This window comes from Pleuronectes platessa, chromosome 7 (genome assembly GCF_947347685.1).
Source record: "Pleuronectes platessa chromosome 7, fPlePla1.1, whole genome shotgun sequence".
NCBI classification, from domain to species: domain Eukaryota; kingdom Metazoa; phylum Chordata; class Actinopteri; order Pleuronectiformes; family Pleuronectidae; genus Pleuronectes; species Pleuronectes platessa.
In genome coordinates this window covers 2,117,738-2,136,371 of record NC_070632.1, presented here as the reverse complement: position 1 = coordinate 2,136,371, position 18,634 = coordinate 2,117,738, and the positions used below count along the sequence as shown (strand labels likewise).

The window sequence follows — 18,634 nt, the reverse complement described above, 5'->3', positions numbered from 1 at the left end:
TATAGGGGACATTAATTGTCCATGTTTGGCCAGTTCTTTCTCTAATAGATAATTTTTCAGGAATGGGGGGACATTAGAAATGAGAACCTTCTTGACCGGATTAGCCAGGGACAACACAGGTGTGAAGGAGCCCTGAATCACCACTCCCCTCTCCAGTAGCTGGTTAGCTTATTCTATGCTATCCACAAACACAACCACAGCACTGTTCATACGTGAGGCCGACTTCACACTGTCATACCCCACAACCTCACCCACAGCCAGACCGACCTCCTCCACCGAGCAGTCCACATCTGGACACAGTTTGATGCCGTGTCGGCGTGTTAGCTTGTGGAGGCCGAAGCCTCCACCTGCAGCAGCCATGCTGCACAAACACAAACACACAACTAACAACTAAAAACTGCTGCTCATGACACTGTCACTCACACAGAAACAAAAAACACCTAATATAAGTGCAGAGGGAAAAAGACCAAAGAAAAGAGGTAGAAAAATCAAACACTTTGAACAAACTTTCTCCAGCTCACTCACCACACTCAGTCCCAACATGCACTCCGAGAGAGAGAGAGAGAGAGATACTGAGAGAGAGAGAGCGAGAGAGGGAGAGAGATAGAGAGAAAGAGAGAGGGGGGAGAGAGATAGAGACTTTTGACTTTTAAGTTAACTGTTATATAAATCATTTCATGAAATAAACGTATTAAATAACACTTTGATCATGTCATATTTTATAAAAGAAAACTACATGTCACACAACCACACAGAATTTAAAAATGAAGGACCAGTGAACCGTCCTCCTCTATTGAACATAGAACCTGTACAGACCAGAGATTTGCAGGAAGACCAGGCTCAGTCCCGGGCTCCACTGACCCACTAAAAACCCCTCACTCTTCTCCCAGTCTTTATATACAGTCACTGATCCTCTTTATATATATATTTCAATGTGTTGAACTTTGTGTTGAACTAAATCAATTTGTGACGTGAATCCAGGAACTTTAAGATCATAAACAAACATATACACAGAATGTGGTTCTACACACATGGAGACACACTGAGGGACAAAGGTGGACAATAATAAAGACAAACTTAAACACACTGTATGTGACTCTTTATAGAGGGTTTATATATTCTGCTTGTGTTGTGTCATTTCAATAAACACATTCTTCATCTGAATAAACACAATCTGGGCAAGAAGGTTGCTGGTTTGAATCCGGTTCAGATGGGGTCTTCCTGTGTGGAGTCTGCATGTTCTCCCCGTGTTTTCTCCAGGTGCTCCGGCTTCATCTCACAAACACATGCAGATTAGGGGTTGTGTAGATTGGAGACTACACACAAGCTGCTGCTGCTTCAGCCTCTGGATCCTCAGGACACAGCTCAGCCTCCGTCCACACACACTGTCCTCTTCACACTCACCTCCACGGAGATATCCCCCACCACCTGTTGAGAGAAGAAGACATCAGTGTAACAGAGATTCACTTCATCAGCTGTGAGTCAGTGATGCAGCTCATCCAGTAGAAAGAGCAGCAGGGACTTCAGTCCTGTTCAGAGGTGGAGCAGCTTCCTCTCTGCTTCATGTTCACGTGTTGGAATGAACACGCTAAGAGCTCAGTGTGTGTCCTCTGCATGTCAAAGTGCAGAGTGGACACCTGAGAGGTGGATTTACTGCTGTTACAGGTGAAGCCATGTTTCACTGTGTGTTGATGAACATCTGCTTCTGACAAACTGGGACCAGAGGAGACAGATGGACCTCAGCAGAGGTTCTGCTCTGTATAAAGAGCTCCTGGTTACCATGTGATGAGGAGAGGCTTCAGTCCCACTGATCTCAGAGCTGTGACAAAGATCCACCTGATCAGTTCTTCACTGATGAAGTGAGAGGACAAACTGTCTCAGATCAGATGAAGATGACACCGTCTCTGTTCCTCGTGTGAAGCTGTCAGCTGTGGTCCAGCTTGTGTAAGTTACAGCGCCCCCTGGTGGAAATATATTACGAGACCACGACATAATAACGTGTGAACGAGATAAATAACTCGAGACCACGAGAACTAAATCTGTTGTTTACTAACAAGACAAGTGGAAGACAAGAAGACACACACTGTCTCACTGTCTCTGAGGACACACACTGTCTCTGAGGACACACACTGTCTCTGAGGACACACACTGACTCTGAGGACACACACTGTCTCACTGTCTCTGAGGACACACACATGGACCTGTCTCCAGGAAGCTGAGGTCATCTGGTGTTTTGGGGACAGGATGAGTCTGGAGACATTGAGATGTTCTGGGTGAGTTAGAGATCAACTGAACCAACCAGACGTTGATTTAAACTTCCCTTATCCGTCCCTTTAAGGAGAGTGTGCACCACACAACAGTGTAGAGTCACTGTGGTCAGTGGGCGCAGCTTCTATACGGGTTGATCTCCAACTTAACCTGGAGCAGGTTAGCTGTTCATCAGAAGTTACCATGGTGATTTACCTGGTTAAGAAGTGGACGAGCTTCGTAGAACTGAAAAAACTAACCTGATAACCACAAATCCTGCTTGGTAGCACAGACCCTGGATCTGTGATACAGTTTAGTAAAATACTGATGAAAGCAGCGTGGACTGACTCCAACCATCTACTGACCTCAGAGTCTCCAGTCGACAGGTTGGACTCTTCTGTACATCAAACAGCTCCTTCACTCCTGAGTCCTGCAGGTCGTTGTAGCTCAGATCCAGTTCTCTCAGATGAGAGGGGTTTGACCTCAGAGCTGAAGCCAGAGAAGAACAGCTGATCTCTGACAGACTGCAGCTCCTCAACCTGGATAAAGAATAAAACTTTGAAGTAAACTGAGTTCATGTGTGAAAATAACAGACACATATTCATGTCAGCACAGACTCATAACATGGAAGATAAATATGAAATCAGACATGTTGGACTAAAAACGAGTCCTGATTCAGAACAAATAGATTATTTGGACCCGGTCTCTGTCCTGCAGATCAGTTTAGGAAATCCAGAACTAAACTCAGTGTTTTAACAAGAAGCTGAATATTTAAAATGTCACAGATTAATTAATGAATGGAATCAAGTTATGTATGAAGAGGAATTATGTTAAATTAGAATGAAATGATAAATTATGTATAGATAGTTTTTATAGATATGAGATCTACAAAAGTCAGTCAGTGAACTGACCTCAGAGTCTCCAGTCGACATGTTGGACTCTGTAGAAAACCACACAGCTCCTTCACTCCTGAGTCCTGCAGCCTGTTCCAGCTCAGATCCAGTTCTCTCAGATGAGAGGGGTTTGACCTCAGAGCTGAAACCAGAGAAGAACAGCTGATCTCTGACAGACTGCAGAACCTCAGCCTGGATAAAGAAATATGAATATTAGAATGTGTCCTCCTGTTGTTCTGGATCGTCATCATGTCAACACAGACTCTCAACATGCTGCTGACCTCAGTCCAGTCTGTGACCTGAAGATAAATATCAGATCAGACATGTTGGACCATTGTTTCATTCATCAGCTTCTTCTCTGTCTGTTGGTCACTGAGCAGGTTTGTGTAATTAAACACTGTTTAAAGAAGGGATGGCTCCTGATGTCACTTCCTGTTTGTTTCTATAATTATCAACTGTCCAACGTGTATCAATAGGAATGTGTCTTATTTTGAAAACCTGAGGAGGACGAGTGCTCGGCCTCAGTCCACATGTTATTTACTGACACTTTCTTAGTGATCAGGAGCAGGTGAGTGCAGGTGAATGGAGTTGATGAGGTGGACGTGACTGACAGGCTGGGTGAGTGACAGATGACTGAGGGACAGTGAGCAGAGCAGAACTGAGACAATTTAAATAAATAATGACCCAATAAGAAAGAAAGTCTGAAAAGTGAAGAAGGATTTAAGGACCTCAGAGTCTCCAGTCGACAGTTTGGACTCTCCAGTCCAGAACACAGCAGCTTCACTCCTGAGTCCTGTAGCTTGTTGAAGCTCAGATCCAGTTCTCTCAGATGTGAGGGGTCTGACTTCAGAGCTGAGGCCACGACTTCACAGTGAGTCTCTGAGAGGTCACAACCACCGAGTCTGTAATTAAAGAAAATATAAAATCTATGAGAATTAAATCAGAAAACACAACATTCATACAAAACGTGATCATGTGACCCTCACCCTGGTAAATCCCCTCTTTGTTAAAAACTCCTCAAGAGAATCCTTTCAGATTTGGTTCAAGCGTTCATTCAGACTAACAGAGGAACTCATTAGATTCAGGTGGTCAGAGGTCAAAGGTCAAGGTCACAGAACATATTCATGGCCTCTTTAACATGATGTCTCAAGTCTGTCTTCAGGGGATTTCTTCACATTTTGACTCAAAGATAAACTGATTAGATTTCAGTGGTCAAAGGTCAAAGGTCACAGTGACCCCATATTTTTGTGAAGTCAACATGTCAGGAACCTGGAGGGACGGACACTGCACTGGTTGGTGGTGGAGGACAAACGCAGAGTGGGAACTCTGGTTTGACAAGAAAGAAGAATAAACTATACTTCCTGCTTCTTCAGTTTCAAGGAACCGTCAGTGATTCTCATCCAAACACTGAGTCAGTGATCGTCTCCTCACACTGTGCTAGCTGTTTGATTAGATCAGATATATATATGTATCTATCTTTATATATATATATATAGATAGATACAGTATATATACAACAACCTCCCTTGGACCCCACATGGTCGTTTGTCGGAACCATCAAATTCCAGCACAGTGATCACATTGGATTTCACTCTCCACATCTGATCTAGTTTTTCTCATATGTACATGAGAACAATGAGAATGTATATGTACATATTAATAATAACTTTATCAAACACACACACACACACACACACACACACACACACACACACACACACACAGACACACACACACAGACACACACACACTGATTGAACATGTTATTGATCATGTCTGGACTCACCGAGCCTTCCTGCAGTTCCTCACAGCTGGGATCAGTCTCCATCGACCCTGGTCTGATGTGTTGAACTTCTCCAGGTCCAACTCATCCAGAACCTCTTCTGACATCTGCAGCATGTAGGCCAGAGCTGAGCAGTGGATCTCAGAGAGTTTCTCCTCTGATCTGTTCTCTGACGTCAGGAACTGTTTCATCTGCTGATGAACTGAGTGGTCGTTCATCTCAGTCAGACAGTGGAAGATGTTGATGCTTCTGTCAGGAGAAATGTCATCACTCTCCATCTTCTTCAGGTTGTAGATGACTCTCTGGATGATCTCTGGATTGTTCTCTGGATTGTTCCCTGTCCAACCCAGCAGGCCTCCTAAGACTCTCTGGATGATATTTGGATTGTTCTCTGGATTGTTCTCTGTCCGACCCAGCAGCCACACTGAGACTCTCTGGATGATATTTGGATTGTTCTCTGTCCGACCCAGCAGGCCTCCTAAGACTCTCTGGTTGGACTCCAGACTGAGGCCGTGAAGGAAGCGAACAAACAGGTCCAGATGACCATTTGTACTGGTGAGGGATTTCTCCATGGTTCTCTTCAGGAGGTCATCCAGGGAGAAGGTACTGTCTGTGTTCCCATATGTTCCCAAGAAGTTCTTGAGTTCTTTTCTGTTCCTCTCGGTGTAAAGGTGGAACATGTAGACTGCAGCCAGAAACTCCTGAACGCTCAGATGAACAAAGCAGTAGACTGATTTCTGGAAGATCTCACACTCTCTTCTGAAGATCTCAGTACAAACTCCTGAGTACACCGAGGCCTCTGTGACATTAAGACCACACCGCTCCAGGTCTTCTTGGTAGAACATGATGTTTCCTTCCTCCAGATGTTTAAGTGCCAGCCTCCCCAGCTTCAGGAGAACGTCCCTGTCAGCCTCCGTCAGCTGCTGTGGAGTCGTCTCGTGTCCCTCACCGTACTTGTTGTTCTTCCTCTTTGTCTGAACCAGCAGGAAGTGTGAGTACAGGTCAGTCAGGGTCTTGGGCAGCTCTCCTCTCTGGTCTGTGGTCAACATGTGCTCCAGAACTGTAGCACTGATCCAGCAGAAGACTGGGATTTGACACATGATGTGGAGGCTCCTGGACGTCTTGATGTGTGAGATGATTCTGCTGCACAGCTCTTCATCACTGAACCTCCTCCTGAAGTACTCCTCCTTCTGGGCCTCAGTGAAGCCTCGTACTTCTGTGACCCTGTCAACACATGCAGGAGGGATCTGATTGGCCGCCGCAGGTCTGGAGGTTATCCAGACGAGAGCCGAGGGAAGCAGATTCCCCCGGATGAGGTTTGTCAGCAGCACGTTGACTGATGACCTCTGTGTGACCTCAGACACAAGCTTCCTGTGGTTGAAGTCCAGAGAAGGTCTGCTTTCATCCAGGCCGTCAAAGATGAACAAAGGTTTACAGACAGCGAGCGTCTCTGCAGTGAGCTTCTGCAACGCTGGATGGAAAACACGGAGCAGAGTGAGAAGACTGTGCTGCTGGTCCTTCACCAGGTTCAGCTCCCTGAACGAAAGCACAGCCAGCAGACCCACATCCTGGTTCTCTGAACCCTCTGCCCAGTCCAGAGTGAACTTCTGCACCAAGAAGGTTTTTCCAACGCCAGCGACGCCGTTGGTCAGGACGACTCTGATGCTGCTCTGCTGGTCAGTGGAGGCTTTAAAGATGTCCTGGACCTTGATGGGAGTGTCCTGGAGGATCTTCATCTTGGAAGCCGTCTCAAGCTGCCTCACCTCATGTTGAGTATTAACCTCTTCACTCTGTCCCTCTGTGATGTAGAGCTCAGTGTAGATCCTGTTGAGGAGGGTTCTACTTCCTGTTTCATCACTTCCTTCAGTCACATCTTTACATCTCCTCCCCACACTGAGCTTATGTTCATCTGAAACCTCCTGCAGACCACGATCTGCTGAAAGACAAGAAACAATGTGAGAGACAGAGAATCTGAGAATCTGCTGATTGTTTTCATCAAATACAGAAAAACTACAGAAAATAAAAGCTTTTTAACTTTGTGCTTTTCTAACGATGTTAAATGTTGATGCTGTATGAAGGAACAAAATAAAACCACATGTGCTGTTGTCAGAAGTGAAGACATCAGCAGACACATGTACAGTGCTGCTCTGACCGGCTGTCTGACCTCCAGCTCCTGTTCTGGATCTTTGTCCACACTGGGGACAGGAGGAGTCTCCTGAAGAGCCAGACTGGTCCCAGTATGAGTTCCACTGTCTGAAGAGCCAGTGTCGAAACCTCGTGGAGACTGGATCCTTCAGGACGTCCTGACACGAAGCACAGCAGGACGACTGCTCCTCCTCAGAAACATGACTCCTCTTCCTCTCCCTGTGAAGACATGTCCTGATAACTCACATGTCACAGTCACAGGTTGTCATCACTTCTGTCAAGGAGGTTTTGTTTTCACCCAGTATGTTTGTGTGTTGGTTGGTTCGTTAGTGGGATTATAAAAAACGACAAATTACCAGTAAACTTGGTGGAAGGTTATGGTCTGTGAACCAGATCGGGGGGGGGTCCTCTTTCACAGACATGTTCAGAGGACTGATGTTTACCAGTGTGTGGAATTTGGTGCAGATCCAAATCAAAATGAGTCTCTAGTGGATTTCAAAGTGGTTTCATAAGGAGCGTGTTGGTTCTTGGTGGAGGTCTGAGCTCTTTGAGTGATTCTGAGAGATTAGTCACCAACTTCAATGAAGCTGTGTCCTAATGCAGGGGCCACACTAGAGGAGACTAGATCCTCTTCAGAGCAGGTCCCAGTAGAAACAGTCTCTTACTCTGTGTGTGAGGGTCCAGGTTCATTACTGAAGTGTGGAGGAACTCTCATGGACCAGTCACTCTTCAGAGACAGACAGCTGGACCCTGGAGACTCTGCTCTCAGTCTGTGGTCCTGACCTCTGCAAACACAAACATGTTTTTATTCAGAGCACATCATTCACTGGTTCATTCTCTGAGGATTCAGTTTGGAGCTTCACATGTTTGTAGCAGGTCTCTTACTTTGTGGTTGAGGGTCCAACTTGCTCTGAAGTGTCCTCGTCCATGTTGCACCGGCTGCGTCTCAGTTGTGGTTCAGGCCACGCTGCTCTTCTAGATATTCAAGGTCTGGTCTATCTCCTTCTGGTTCTGCGCTCAGTTTACAGCAGAACACAGTGAAATGATCTTTCACACCAGTTTCAATGTTTATCTGTTGAAAACGTCACAAACTCAAATATTTGCAACACTTCCTGTAGCCTACCCATTTCAAAATAAAAGCACTCCAGCGTTTCTGTCGACTGAGTCAATTTATTATTTTTAAATGTTTTATTGTGAAATAGATGCAGAGCTTCATAGTTTGTGGTACTGGTATTTATTTGAGTACACAGGACTTCTTAAACACAAGGAAATACAGTGATCACATCAGAAACCTCAGGAAGGCTGGAGTTACATTAAAAGTAAAAAACTTCAGGTGAAGGACAAGAGTCTCTCTCTCTCTCTCTCTCTCTCTAAAAAAGTATTTTTGCAACTTGAGCATTTGTCTCTGGGATCCAATGAAATACACTGACTGTAAAATAATATGAATGAATAATATAAATGTTGCTGAACACTCACCAGCCTCAGACTTCACGTCTCCTCCGTCTGCTCCTTGAAATTAGAACGAGTCTGAACACTTTCACTTTCACTGGAGGCTCCTCCCCCTCCTCCTCCGCTCTGCAGTTACTGGAAATCACATGACTCTGATTGTGTGTGTGTGTGTGTTCCTCACACCTCAGCTAGGGAGTCCAGAGCTTTACTGGGATCCACAGTGAAGACTCTCGACTGGTTGGTGACCACTGCTGTAACGTATGATTGTGTAAACACGTTGTGTTATTAAACACTTGATGAACAGATGAAGATAAAAAGTGAAGCTGTGAGTTAACTCTGTTAATTAGTCCTTTGAAGGCTCTTTGATCCAGACCTGCTGTTCACATCTGTCTCTGGGATCCGATCACATGACGTCTGTCACCAGGTGTGAAATGACAAACTTAGAGTCATGTGATCAGCAGACGGATGTTAACAGCAGGTGTGAGAGTGAGACAGTGAAACTTTCAGAAAGTTGTGTTCACACTCACCTGCTCACTTTCCTTCCTTCTGCTCGTCCAGGTGAAAATGGAGTCTGACCGCTCCCTGTTCTCAGGCTGCTCTTCCCTGTTGAACCAGTTCACTCTTGAAACCAGTTGAACTGGTTCACAGTTCATGTTTTATTGTGATGTTATGATGTAGATAACAAACTTAGTAACTTAGCCTTGATCATCTTTTCATTGGATTTATTTAACATGTAAGTGGTCATGTAGTTTTTTATTATCATACAGTATAAAACAAGTTGATCTCAAAACTTATTGGATAATTCTTGACATTAAAAAAACAGTTTTTATTTGCTTCAAAGAAAAACACGTTTGTTTAAGTATAAACACAAAATACTAAACTCTCACACATGAAGGAAGAAAACCATAGAAAATAGAGTTCTTTAATATACATCATCGTTATTCATAATTATTAGTTACATGGCAGAACTGATAAGATGCACAGACCAGGTATTTACAAGCAAGGTCCATTTCATGTGTGTGTCTCCACTCAGGCCTTTAATCCACCCACTGTAATAAGTATGAGGTCTAGATCTCATCAGTGTAGATCAGCAATACATAAATACATGTAGAACAACTGCAAGTTTACATGAGGCAGAGAGAGAGAGAGGGGGGGGGGGAGAGAGAGAGAGAGAAACTGACAGACAGACAGACAGAGAGATTTTGATTTTTTAAGTGACTTTTATTTTCTCAGTTTAGTTCCAACTGTGAGGACCCAGCCGGTGAGCAGTGCCCCACATGGCTGAGGACAGCCAGGCAGCGTAAGCTAAGGGGCGTGGTGTTAGATGGGCGGTACTACCCAAAGGATCCCCATAGGAAACTCCTCCCCTCCCAGGTGGCCCTGATTGCCTCTCACAGGTGGAGGGAATCAGCCAGGCAATCAGGAGCCATCTTAAAAGCTCAAACGAGGAGTGAGACGGGCTGGAGCTGGAGAGGAGTGAGACCAAGACGTGTTTGCCAGACAAATCTCAGGGTAAGAGGCCAGCGGCCTGCCTTTTGTTTGATGAAGAAGAGTAACTGCTGTCTCTCTCTATTGGACCAGGAAGAGCCCGATGGAGCCCCTGATGGCACCTGCCAGTCCGGCGAAGATTGTTGAGTTACCTTTATAAGCCCTCTCCCTTTTCCCTCTCAGTTTAAATAAACTCTTTATGTTCATCACAACCCCTGCGTCTGACTGCTCTCTTTTTCCAGTTTTGTGTACCCACTGTTCACTCTTGTAAAGCCAGGCTCCCACACAACAAACAAGTTACTATAACATATAAAAAAATTGAACGAAAAGAAAAAACAATAATGCAATATTCAAACCCAAAAAAATGGGCAAAAACCAGCTGCTCTTTTTTTGACTTCAAACAAAAAACTTCCACATTCAAAACTCGGGAACAAAGGTTTTCATCAGGAAGAGGATCACTGGAGTCCGGCTGAATGAGTCCATCACAGCGATCAACTGGAGGTCAGGGTGAGTCAGCTGCTGGTTCCAGCCTCTCAGCAGGAGGCTGACCACCTGACTGACCCGATCCCCCAAACGTGAGGCCAGACCTGCAGCGTAGTCCAGGTGAGGGCCACACCGCTCCAGTATGGCACGGGCTACTGGTCTCCAGACCAGGTCGGATGAGAGTTTCTTTAGACCAAAACGTAAAGGGTCAAAACAGACAGAGGAAAACTGACAGGGTTTAAACATCAAGTGGCCAATTGGGCTTGGATTTTTGCCATTTTTTTCAGGCGGTAAAACTCCTGGGGGTCAACCTCATCCTTCAACACTGAGTGTCTCACTGAGTGGAGGAAAAGTTTCAAATCAGGGAAGTAGTCCTCTACTTTAACCAGTCTTGAGCCCCTAGTCTGTTGTAAAAAGGTCCGGATGCTGGTGAAGGTGTAAAAACCTTCTTCATCCACCTGCTTGTTCTCCTGTGTTTCCGTTAAACGTTCCTCTGACTGAGAGGAAGAACACGGTGGGTTTTTCTTTGAAACTTTTTTAGCTTGGTCACTATTTGTCTTGTTTTCTGGGTTTTTTCTTTTGGCTGACAGTTTTTTAAACTCTTCCTCCATCAAAAAATCCTCCTCAGAGAGCTCTGCCTCTGCTCCTCTAGTGTCTGTTTGAGTGTTTCTGACCTCGTTCTCCTGATGGACGTCCTCCCTGTCCTCCCCCCGTGAACCAGGTGTGTCGCCCCGCGGCTCCATCAGGACAGGGGCCCCGATGCAGGAGCAGAGGAACCACCACCCTCCAAATCAGGCGGGGGCCCCGATGCAGGAGCAGCCGAGCCACCACCCGCCAAGGCAGGCGGGTGCCCCGGCGCAGGAGCACCGGAAACACCACCAGCCAGGGCAGGCGGAGGCCCCGGCGCAGGAGCAGCCGAGTCACCACCTGCCAAGGCAGGAGGGGGCCCCGGCGCAGGAGCACCGGAAACACCACCAGCCAGGGCAGGCGGGGGCCCCGATGCAGAGGCAGCCGACTGGCCCCCACCGGCTCTGTCCGGGCACAAGCGGATCAGGTGTCCCTGATCATGTTCCCTGATGTAACGTGCACTGTGTAGTTGAACTCCTCAATTTTAAAACTAAAGACCAGGTTCAACTCTTCCTCACTCTTCTTCAGCACCATGAACACGTGTCTCCTAAAAGACACGACATGTTTGAGGTGTGGAGATTTACTGTGAATGGGGATCATTTTTATGGGGGACATTAATTGTCCATGTTTGGCCAGTTCTTTCTCTAATAGATCATTTTTTAGGAATGGGGGGACATTAGAAATGAGGACTTTCTTGACCGGATTAGCCAGGGACAACACAGGTGTGAAGGAGCCCTGAATCACCACTCCACTCTCCAGTAGCTGGTTAGCTTATTCTATGCTCTCCACAAACACCACCACAGCACTGTTCATACGTGAGGCCGACTTCACACTGTCATACCCCACAACCTCACCCACAGCCAGACCGACCTCCTCCACCGAGCAGTCCACAGCCGGACACAGTTTGATGCCGTGTCGGAGTGTTAGCTTGTGGAGGCCGGAGCCTCCACCTGCAGCAGCCATGCTGCACAAACACAAACACACAACTAACAACTAAAAACTGCTGCTCATGACACTGTCACTCACACAGAAACAAAAAACACCTCTACTATAAGTGCAGAGGGAAAAAGACCAAAGAAAACAGGTAGAAAAATCAAACACTTTGAACAAACTTTCTCCAGCTCACTCACCACACTCAGTCCCAACATGCACTCCGAGAGAGAGAGAGAGAGCGAGAGAGGGAGAGAGATAGAGAGAAAGAGAGAGGGGGAGAGAGATAGAGACTTTTGACTTTTAAGTTAACTGTTATATAAATCATTTCATGAAATAAACGTAATAAATAACACTTTGATCATGTCATATTTTACAAAAGAAAACTACATGTCACACAACCACACGGAATTTAAAAATGAAGGACCAGTGAACCGTCCTCTTCTATTGAACATAGAACCTGTACAGACCAGAGATTTGCAGGAAGACCAGGCTCAGTCCCTGAGCTCCACTGACCCATTAAAAACCCCTCACTCTTCTCCCAGTCTTTATATACAGTCACTGATTATCTTTATATACAATATATTTATTTCAATATGTTTAACTTTGTGTTGAACTAAATCAATTTATGATGTGAATCCAGGAACTTTAAGATCATATACAAACATATACACAGAATGTGGTTCTACACACATGGAGACACACTGAGGGACAAAGGTGGACAATAATAAGACAAACTTAAACACACTGTATGTGACTCTTTATAGAGGGTTTATATATTCTGCTTGTGTTGTGTCATTTCAATAAACACATTCTTCATGTGAATAAACACAATCGGGGCAAGAAGGTTGCTGGTTTGAATCCGGTTCAGATGGGGTCTTCCTGTGTGGAGTCTGCATGTTCTCCCCGTGTTTTCTCCAGGTGCTCCGGCTTCATCTCACAAACACATGCAGATTAGGGGTTGTGTAGATTGGAGACTACACACAAGCTGCTGCTGCTTCAGCCTCTGGATCCTCAGGACACAGCTCAGCCTCCGTCCACACACACTGTCCTCTTCACACTGTCCTCTTCACACTGTCCTCTTCACACTGACCTCCACGAAGATATCCCCCACCACCTGTTGAGAGAAGAAGACATCAGTGTCACAGAGACTCACTTCATCAGCTGTGAGTCAGTGATGCAGCTCATCCAGTAGAAAGAGCAGCAGGGACTTCAGTCCTGTTCAGAGGTGGAGCAGCTTCCTCTCTGCTTCATGTTCACGTGTTGGAATGAACACGCTAAGAGCTCAGTGTGTGTCCTCTGCATGTCAAAGTGCAGAGTGGACACCTGAGAGGTGGATTTACTGCTGTTACAGGTGAAGCCATGTTTCACTGTGTGTTGATGAACATCTGCTTCTGACAAACTGGGACCAGAGGAGACAGATGGACCTCAGCAGAGGTTCTGCTCTGTATAAAGAGCTCCTGGTTACCATGTGATGAGGAGAGGCTTCAGTCCCACTGATCTCAGAGCTGTGACAAAGATCCACCTGATCAGTTCTTCACTGATGAAGTCAGAGGACAAACTGTCTCAGATCAGATGAAGACGACACCGTCTCTGTCCCTCGTGTGAGGCTGTCAGCTGTGGTCCAGCTTGTGTAAGTTACAGCGCCCCCTGGTGGCATCTGGTGGAAATATATTACAAGACCACGACATAATAACGTGTGAACGAGATAAATAACTCGAGGCCACGAGATCTGAATCTATTGTTTACTAACAAGACGAGTGGAAGACAAGAAGACACACACTGTCTCACTGTCTCTGAGGACACACACTGTCTCTGAGGACACACACTGACTCTGAGGACACACTTTCTCTGAGGAACAACACTATCTCTGAGGACACACACTGTCTCTGAGGACACACACTGTCTCACTGTCTCTGAGGACACACACATGGACCTGTCTCCAGGAAACTGAGGTCATCTGGTGTTTTGGGGACAGGATGAGTCTGGAGACATTGAGATGTTCTGGGTGAGTTAGAGATCAACTGAACCAACCAGACGTTGATTTAAACTTCCCTTATCCGTCCCTTTAAGGAGAGTGTGCACCACACAACAGTGTAGAGTCACTGTGGTCAGTGGGCGGAGCTTCTATACGGGTTGATCTCCAACTTAACCTGGAGCAGGTTAGCCGTTCATCAGAAGTTACCATGGTGATTGACCTGGTTAAGAAGTGGACGAGCTTCGTAGAACTGAAAAAACTAAACCTGAAGTTAACCTGATAACCACAAATCCTGCTTGGTAGCACAGACCCTGGATCTGTGATACTGACTGTATTTAGTAACATACTGATGAAAGCAGCGTGGACTGACTCCAACCATCTACTGACCTCAGAGTCTCCAGTCCACAGGTTGGACTCTTCTGTAGATCAAACAGCTCCTTCACTCCTGAGTTCTGCAGGTCGTTGTAGCTCAGATCCAGTTCTCTCAGATGAGAGGGGTTTGACCTCAGAGCTGAAGCCAGAGAAGAACAGCTGATCTCTGACAGACTGCAGCTCCTCAACCTGGATAAAGAATAAAACTTTGAAGTAAACTGAGTTCATGTGTGAAAATAACAGACACATAATCATTTCACACTGACTCATAACATGGAAGATAAATATGAAATCAGACATAAAAACGAGTCCTAATTCAATTCAAATAGATTTTTTGGACCCGGTCTCTGTCCTGCAGATCAGTTTAGGAAATCCAGAACTAAACTCAGTGTTTTAACAAGAGGCTGAATATTTAAAATGTCACAGATTAATTAATGAATGGATTCAAGTTATGTATGAAGAGGAATTATGTTAAATTAGAATGAAATGATAAATTATGTATAAATTCGTTTTGATAGATATGAGATCTACAAAAGTGAGTCAGTGAACTGACCACAGAGTCTCCAGTCGACAGGTTGGACTCTGTAGAAAACCACACAGCTCGTTCATTCCTGAGTCCTTCAGGATGTTGTTTCCACTCAGATCCAGTTCTCTCAGATGAGAGGGGTTTGACCTCAGAGCTGAAGCCAGAGAACAACAGCTGATCTCTGTCAGACTGCAGCTCTTCATCCTGGATAGAGAAATATGAATATTAGAATGTGTCCTCCTGTTGTTGTGGATCGTCATCATGTCAACACAGACTCTCAACATGCTGCTGACCTCAGTCCAGTCTGTGACCTGAAGATAAAAAATATCAGATCAGACATGTTGGACCATTGTTTCATTCATCAGCTTCTTCTCTGTGTGTTGGTCACTGAGCAGGTTTGTGTAATTAAACACTGTTTAAAGTAGGGATGGCTCCTGATGTCACTTCCTGTTTGTTTCTATACTCATCAACTGTCCAACGTGTTTCAATAAGAATGTGTCTTATTTTGAAAACCTGAGGAGGACGAGTGCTCGGCCTCAGTCCACATGTTATTTACTGACACTTTCTTAGTGATCAGGAGCAGGTGAGTGCAGGTGAATGGAGTTGATGAGGTGGAGGTGACTGACAGGCTGGGTGAGTGACAGATGACTGAGGGGCAGTGAGCAGAGCAGAACTGAGACAATTTAAATAAATAATGACCCAATAAGAAAGAAAGTCTGAAAAGTGAAGAAGGATTTAAGGACCTCAGAGTCTCTACTCGACAGTTTGGACTCTCCAGTCCAGAACACAGCAGCTTCACTCCTGAATCCTGCAGGTTGTTGAAGGTCAGATCCAGTTCTCTCAGATGTGAGGGGTCTGACTTCAGAGCTGAGGCCACGACTTCACAGTGAATCTCTGAGAGTTCACAACGATAGAGTCTGTAATTAAAGAAAATATCAAATCTATGAGAATTAAATCAGAAAACACAACATTCATACAAAACGTGATCATGTGACCCTCACCCTGGTAAATCCCCTCTTTGTTAAAAACTCCTCAAGAGAATCCTTTCAGATTTGGTTCAAGCGTTCATTCAGACTAACAGAGGAACTCATTAGATTCAGGTGGTCAGAGGTCAAAGGTCAAGGTCACAAAGCATGTTATGGCCTCTTGAACATGATATCTCAAGTCTGTCTTCAGGGAATTTCTTCACATTTTGACATGTCTGGAATCTGGAGGGATGGACACTGCACTGGTTGGTGGTTGAGGACAAACGCAGAGTGGGAACTCTGGTTTGACAAGAAAGAAGAATAAACTATATTTCCTGCTTCTTCAGTTTAAAGGAACCGTCAGTGATCGTCTCCTCACACTGTGCTAGCTGTTTGATTAGATATATCAAACAGATATATAAATATGTATCTATCTTTATATATATATATATATAGATAGATACAGTATATACAACAACCTCCCTTGGACCCCACATGGTCGTTTGTCTGAACCATCAAACTCCAGCACAGTGATCACATTGGATTTCACTCTCCACATCTGATCTAGTTGTTCTCATATGTACATGAGAACAATGAGAATGTATATGTACATATTAATAATAACTTTATCAAACACAAACACACACACACACACACACACACACTGATTGAACATGTTATTGATCATGTCTGGACTCACAGAGCCTTCCTGCAGTTCCTCACAGCTGGGATCAGTCTCCATCGACCCTGGTCTGATGTGTTGAACTTCTTCAGGTCCAACTCATCCAGAACCTCCTCTGACATCTGCAGCATGTAGGCCAGAGCTGAGCAGTGGATCTCAGAGAGTTTCTCCTCTGATCTGTTCTCTGACGTCAGGAACTGTTTCATCTGCTGATGAACTGAGTGGTCGTTCATCTCAGTCAGACAGTGGAAGATGTTGATGCTTCTGTCAGGAGAAATGTCATCACTCTTCATCTCCTTCAGGTTGTTGATGACTCTCTGGATGATCTCTGGATTGTTCTCTGTCCGACCCAGCAGCCATCCTGAGACTCTCTGGATGATCTCTGGATTGTTCTCTGTCCGACCCAGCAGGCCTCCTAAGACTCTCTGGATGATCTCTGGATTGTTCTCTGTCCGACCCAGCAGGCCTCCTAAGACTCTCTGGTTGGACTCCAGACTGAGGCCGTGAAGGAAGCGAACAAACAGGTCCAGATGACCATTTGTACTGGTGAGGGATTTCTTCATGGTTCTCGTCAGGAGGTCATCCAGAGAGAAGGTAGTGTCTGTGTTCCCATATGTTCCCAAGAAGTTCTTGAGTTCTTCTGTGTTCCTCTTGGTGTAACAGTGGAACATGTAGACTGCAGCCAGAAACTCCTGAACGCTCAGATGAACAAAGCAGTAGACTGATTTCTGGAAGATCACACACTCTCTTCTGAAGATCTCAGTACAAACTCCTGAGTACACCGAGGCCTCTGTGACATTAAGACCACACCGCTCCAGGTCCTCTTGGTAGAACATGATGTTTCCTTCCTCCAGATGTTTAAGTGCCAGCCTCCCCAGCTTCAGGAGGACGTCCATGTCAGCCTCCGTCAGCTGCTGTGGAGTCGTCTCATGTCCCTCACCGTACTTGTTGTTCTTCCTCTTTGTCTGAACCAGCAGGAAGTGTGAGTACAGGTCAGTCAGGGTCTTGGGCAGCTCTCCTCTCTGGTCTGTGGTCAACATGTGCTCCAGAACTGTAGCACTGATCCAGCAGAAGACTGGGATTTGACACATGATGTGGAGGCTCCTGGACGTCTTGATGTGTGAGATGATTCTGCTGCACAGCTCTTCATCACTGAACCTCCTCCTGAAGTACTCCTCCTTCTGGGCCTCAGTGAAGCCTCGTACTTCTGTGACCCTGTCAACACATGCAGGAGGGATCTGATTGGCCGCCGCAGGTCTGGAGGTTATCCAGACGAGAGCCGAGGGAAGCAGATTCCCCCGGATGAGGTTTGTCAGCAGCACGTTGACTGATGACCTCTGTGTGACCTCAGACACAAGCTCCCTGTGGTTGAAGTCCAGAGAAGGTCTGCTTTCATCCAGGCCGTCAAAGATGAACAAAGGTTTACAGACAGCGAGCGTCTCTGCCGTGAGCTTCTGTAACGCTGGATGGAAAACATGGAGCAGCGTGAGAAGACTGTGCTGCTGGTCCTTCACCAGGTTCAGCTCCCTGAACGAAAGCACAGCCAGCAGACCCACATCCTGGTTCTCTAAACCCTCTGCCCAGTCCAGAGTGAACTTCTGCACCGAGAAGGTTTTTCCAACTCCAGCGACGCCGTTGGTCAGGACGACTCTGATGCTGCTCTGCTGGTCAGTGGAGGCTTTAAAGATGTCGTGGACCTTGATGGGAGTGTCCTGGAGGATCTTCTTCTTGGAAGCCGTCTCAAGCTGCCTCACCTCATGTTGAGTATTAACCTCTTCACTCTGTCCCTCTGTGATGTAGAGCTCAGTGTAGATCCTGTTGAGGAGGGTTCTACTTCCTGTTTCATCACTTCCTTCAGTCACATGTTCACATCTCCTCCTCACACTGAGCTTATGTTCATCTGAAACCTCCTGCAGACCACGATCTGCTGAAAGACAAGAAACAATGTGAGAGACAGAGAATCTGAGAATCTGCTGATTGTTTTCATCAGATACAGAAAAACTACAGAAAATAAAAGCTTTTTAACTTTGTGCTTTTCTAACGATGTTAAATGTTGATGCTGTATG

The 18,634-nt window shown here is 45.7% G+C and overlaps 1 protein-coding gene across 4 annotated transcripts in view; it reads right to left on the bottom strand.

Moving 5' to 3' along the window:
- Window positions 1-18,634, bottom strand: part of LOC128443883 (NACHT, LRR and PYD domains-containing protein 12-like) — a 101,169-nt gene that overhangs the window by 42,198 nt on the left and 40,337 nt on the right. For 2 of the 4 annotated variants that reach the window (XM_053426085.1, XM_053426086.1), the window contains exons 10-12: window positions 3,869-4,042; window positions 3,159-3,332; window positions 2,613-2,786 (exon numbers count right to left, since the gene is read on the bottom strand). In XM_053426085.1, coding sequence (XP_053282060.1) covers window positions 2,613-2,786; window positions 3,159-3,332; window positions 3,869-4,042 — 522 coding nt within the window. Of the gene's footprint in view, window positions 1-2,612; window positions 2,787-3,158; window positions 3,333-3,868; window positions 4,043-4,926; window positions 6,860-7,087; window positions 7,288-7,733; window positions 7,854-7,953; window positions 8,141-16,586; window positions 18,493-18,634 lie in introns of all 4 variants that reach the window. The other 2 variants (XM_053426087.1, XM_053426088.1) reach the window with 2 other exon arrangements.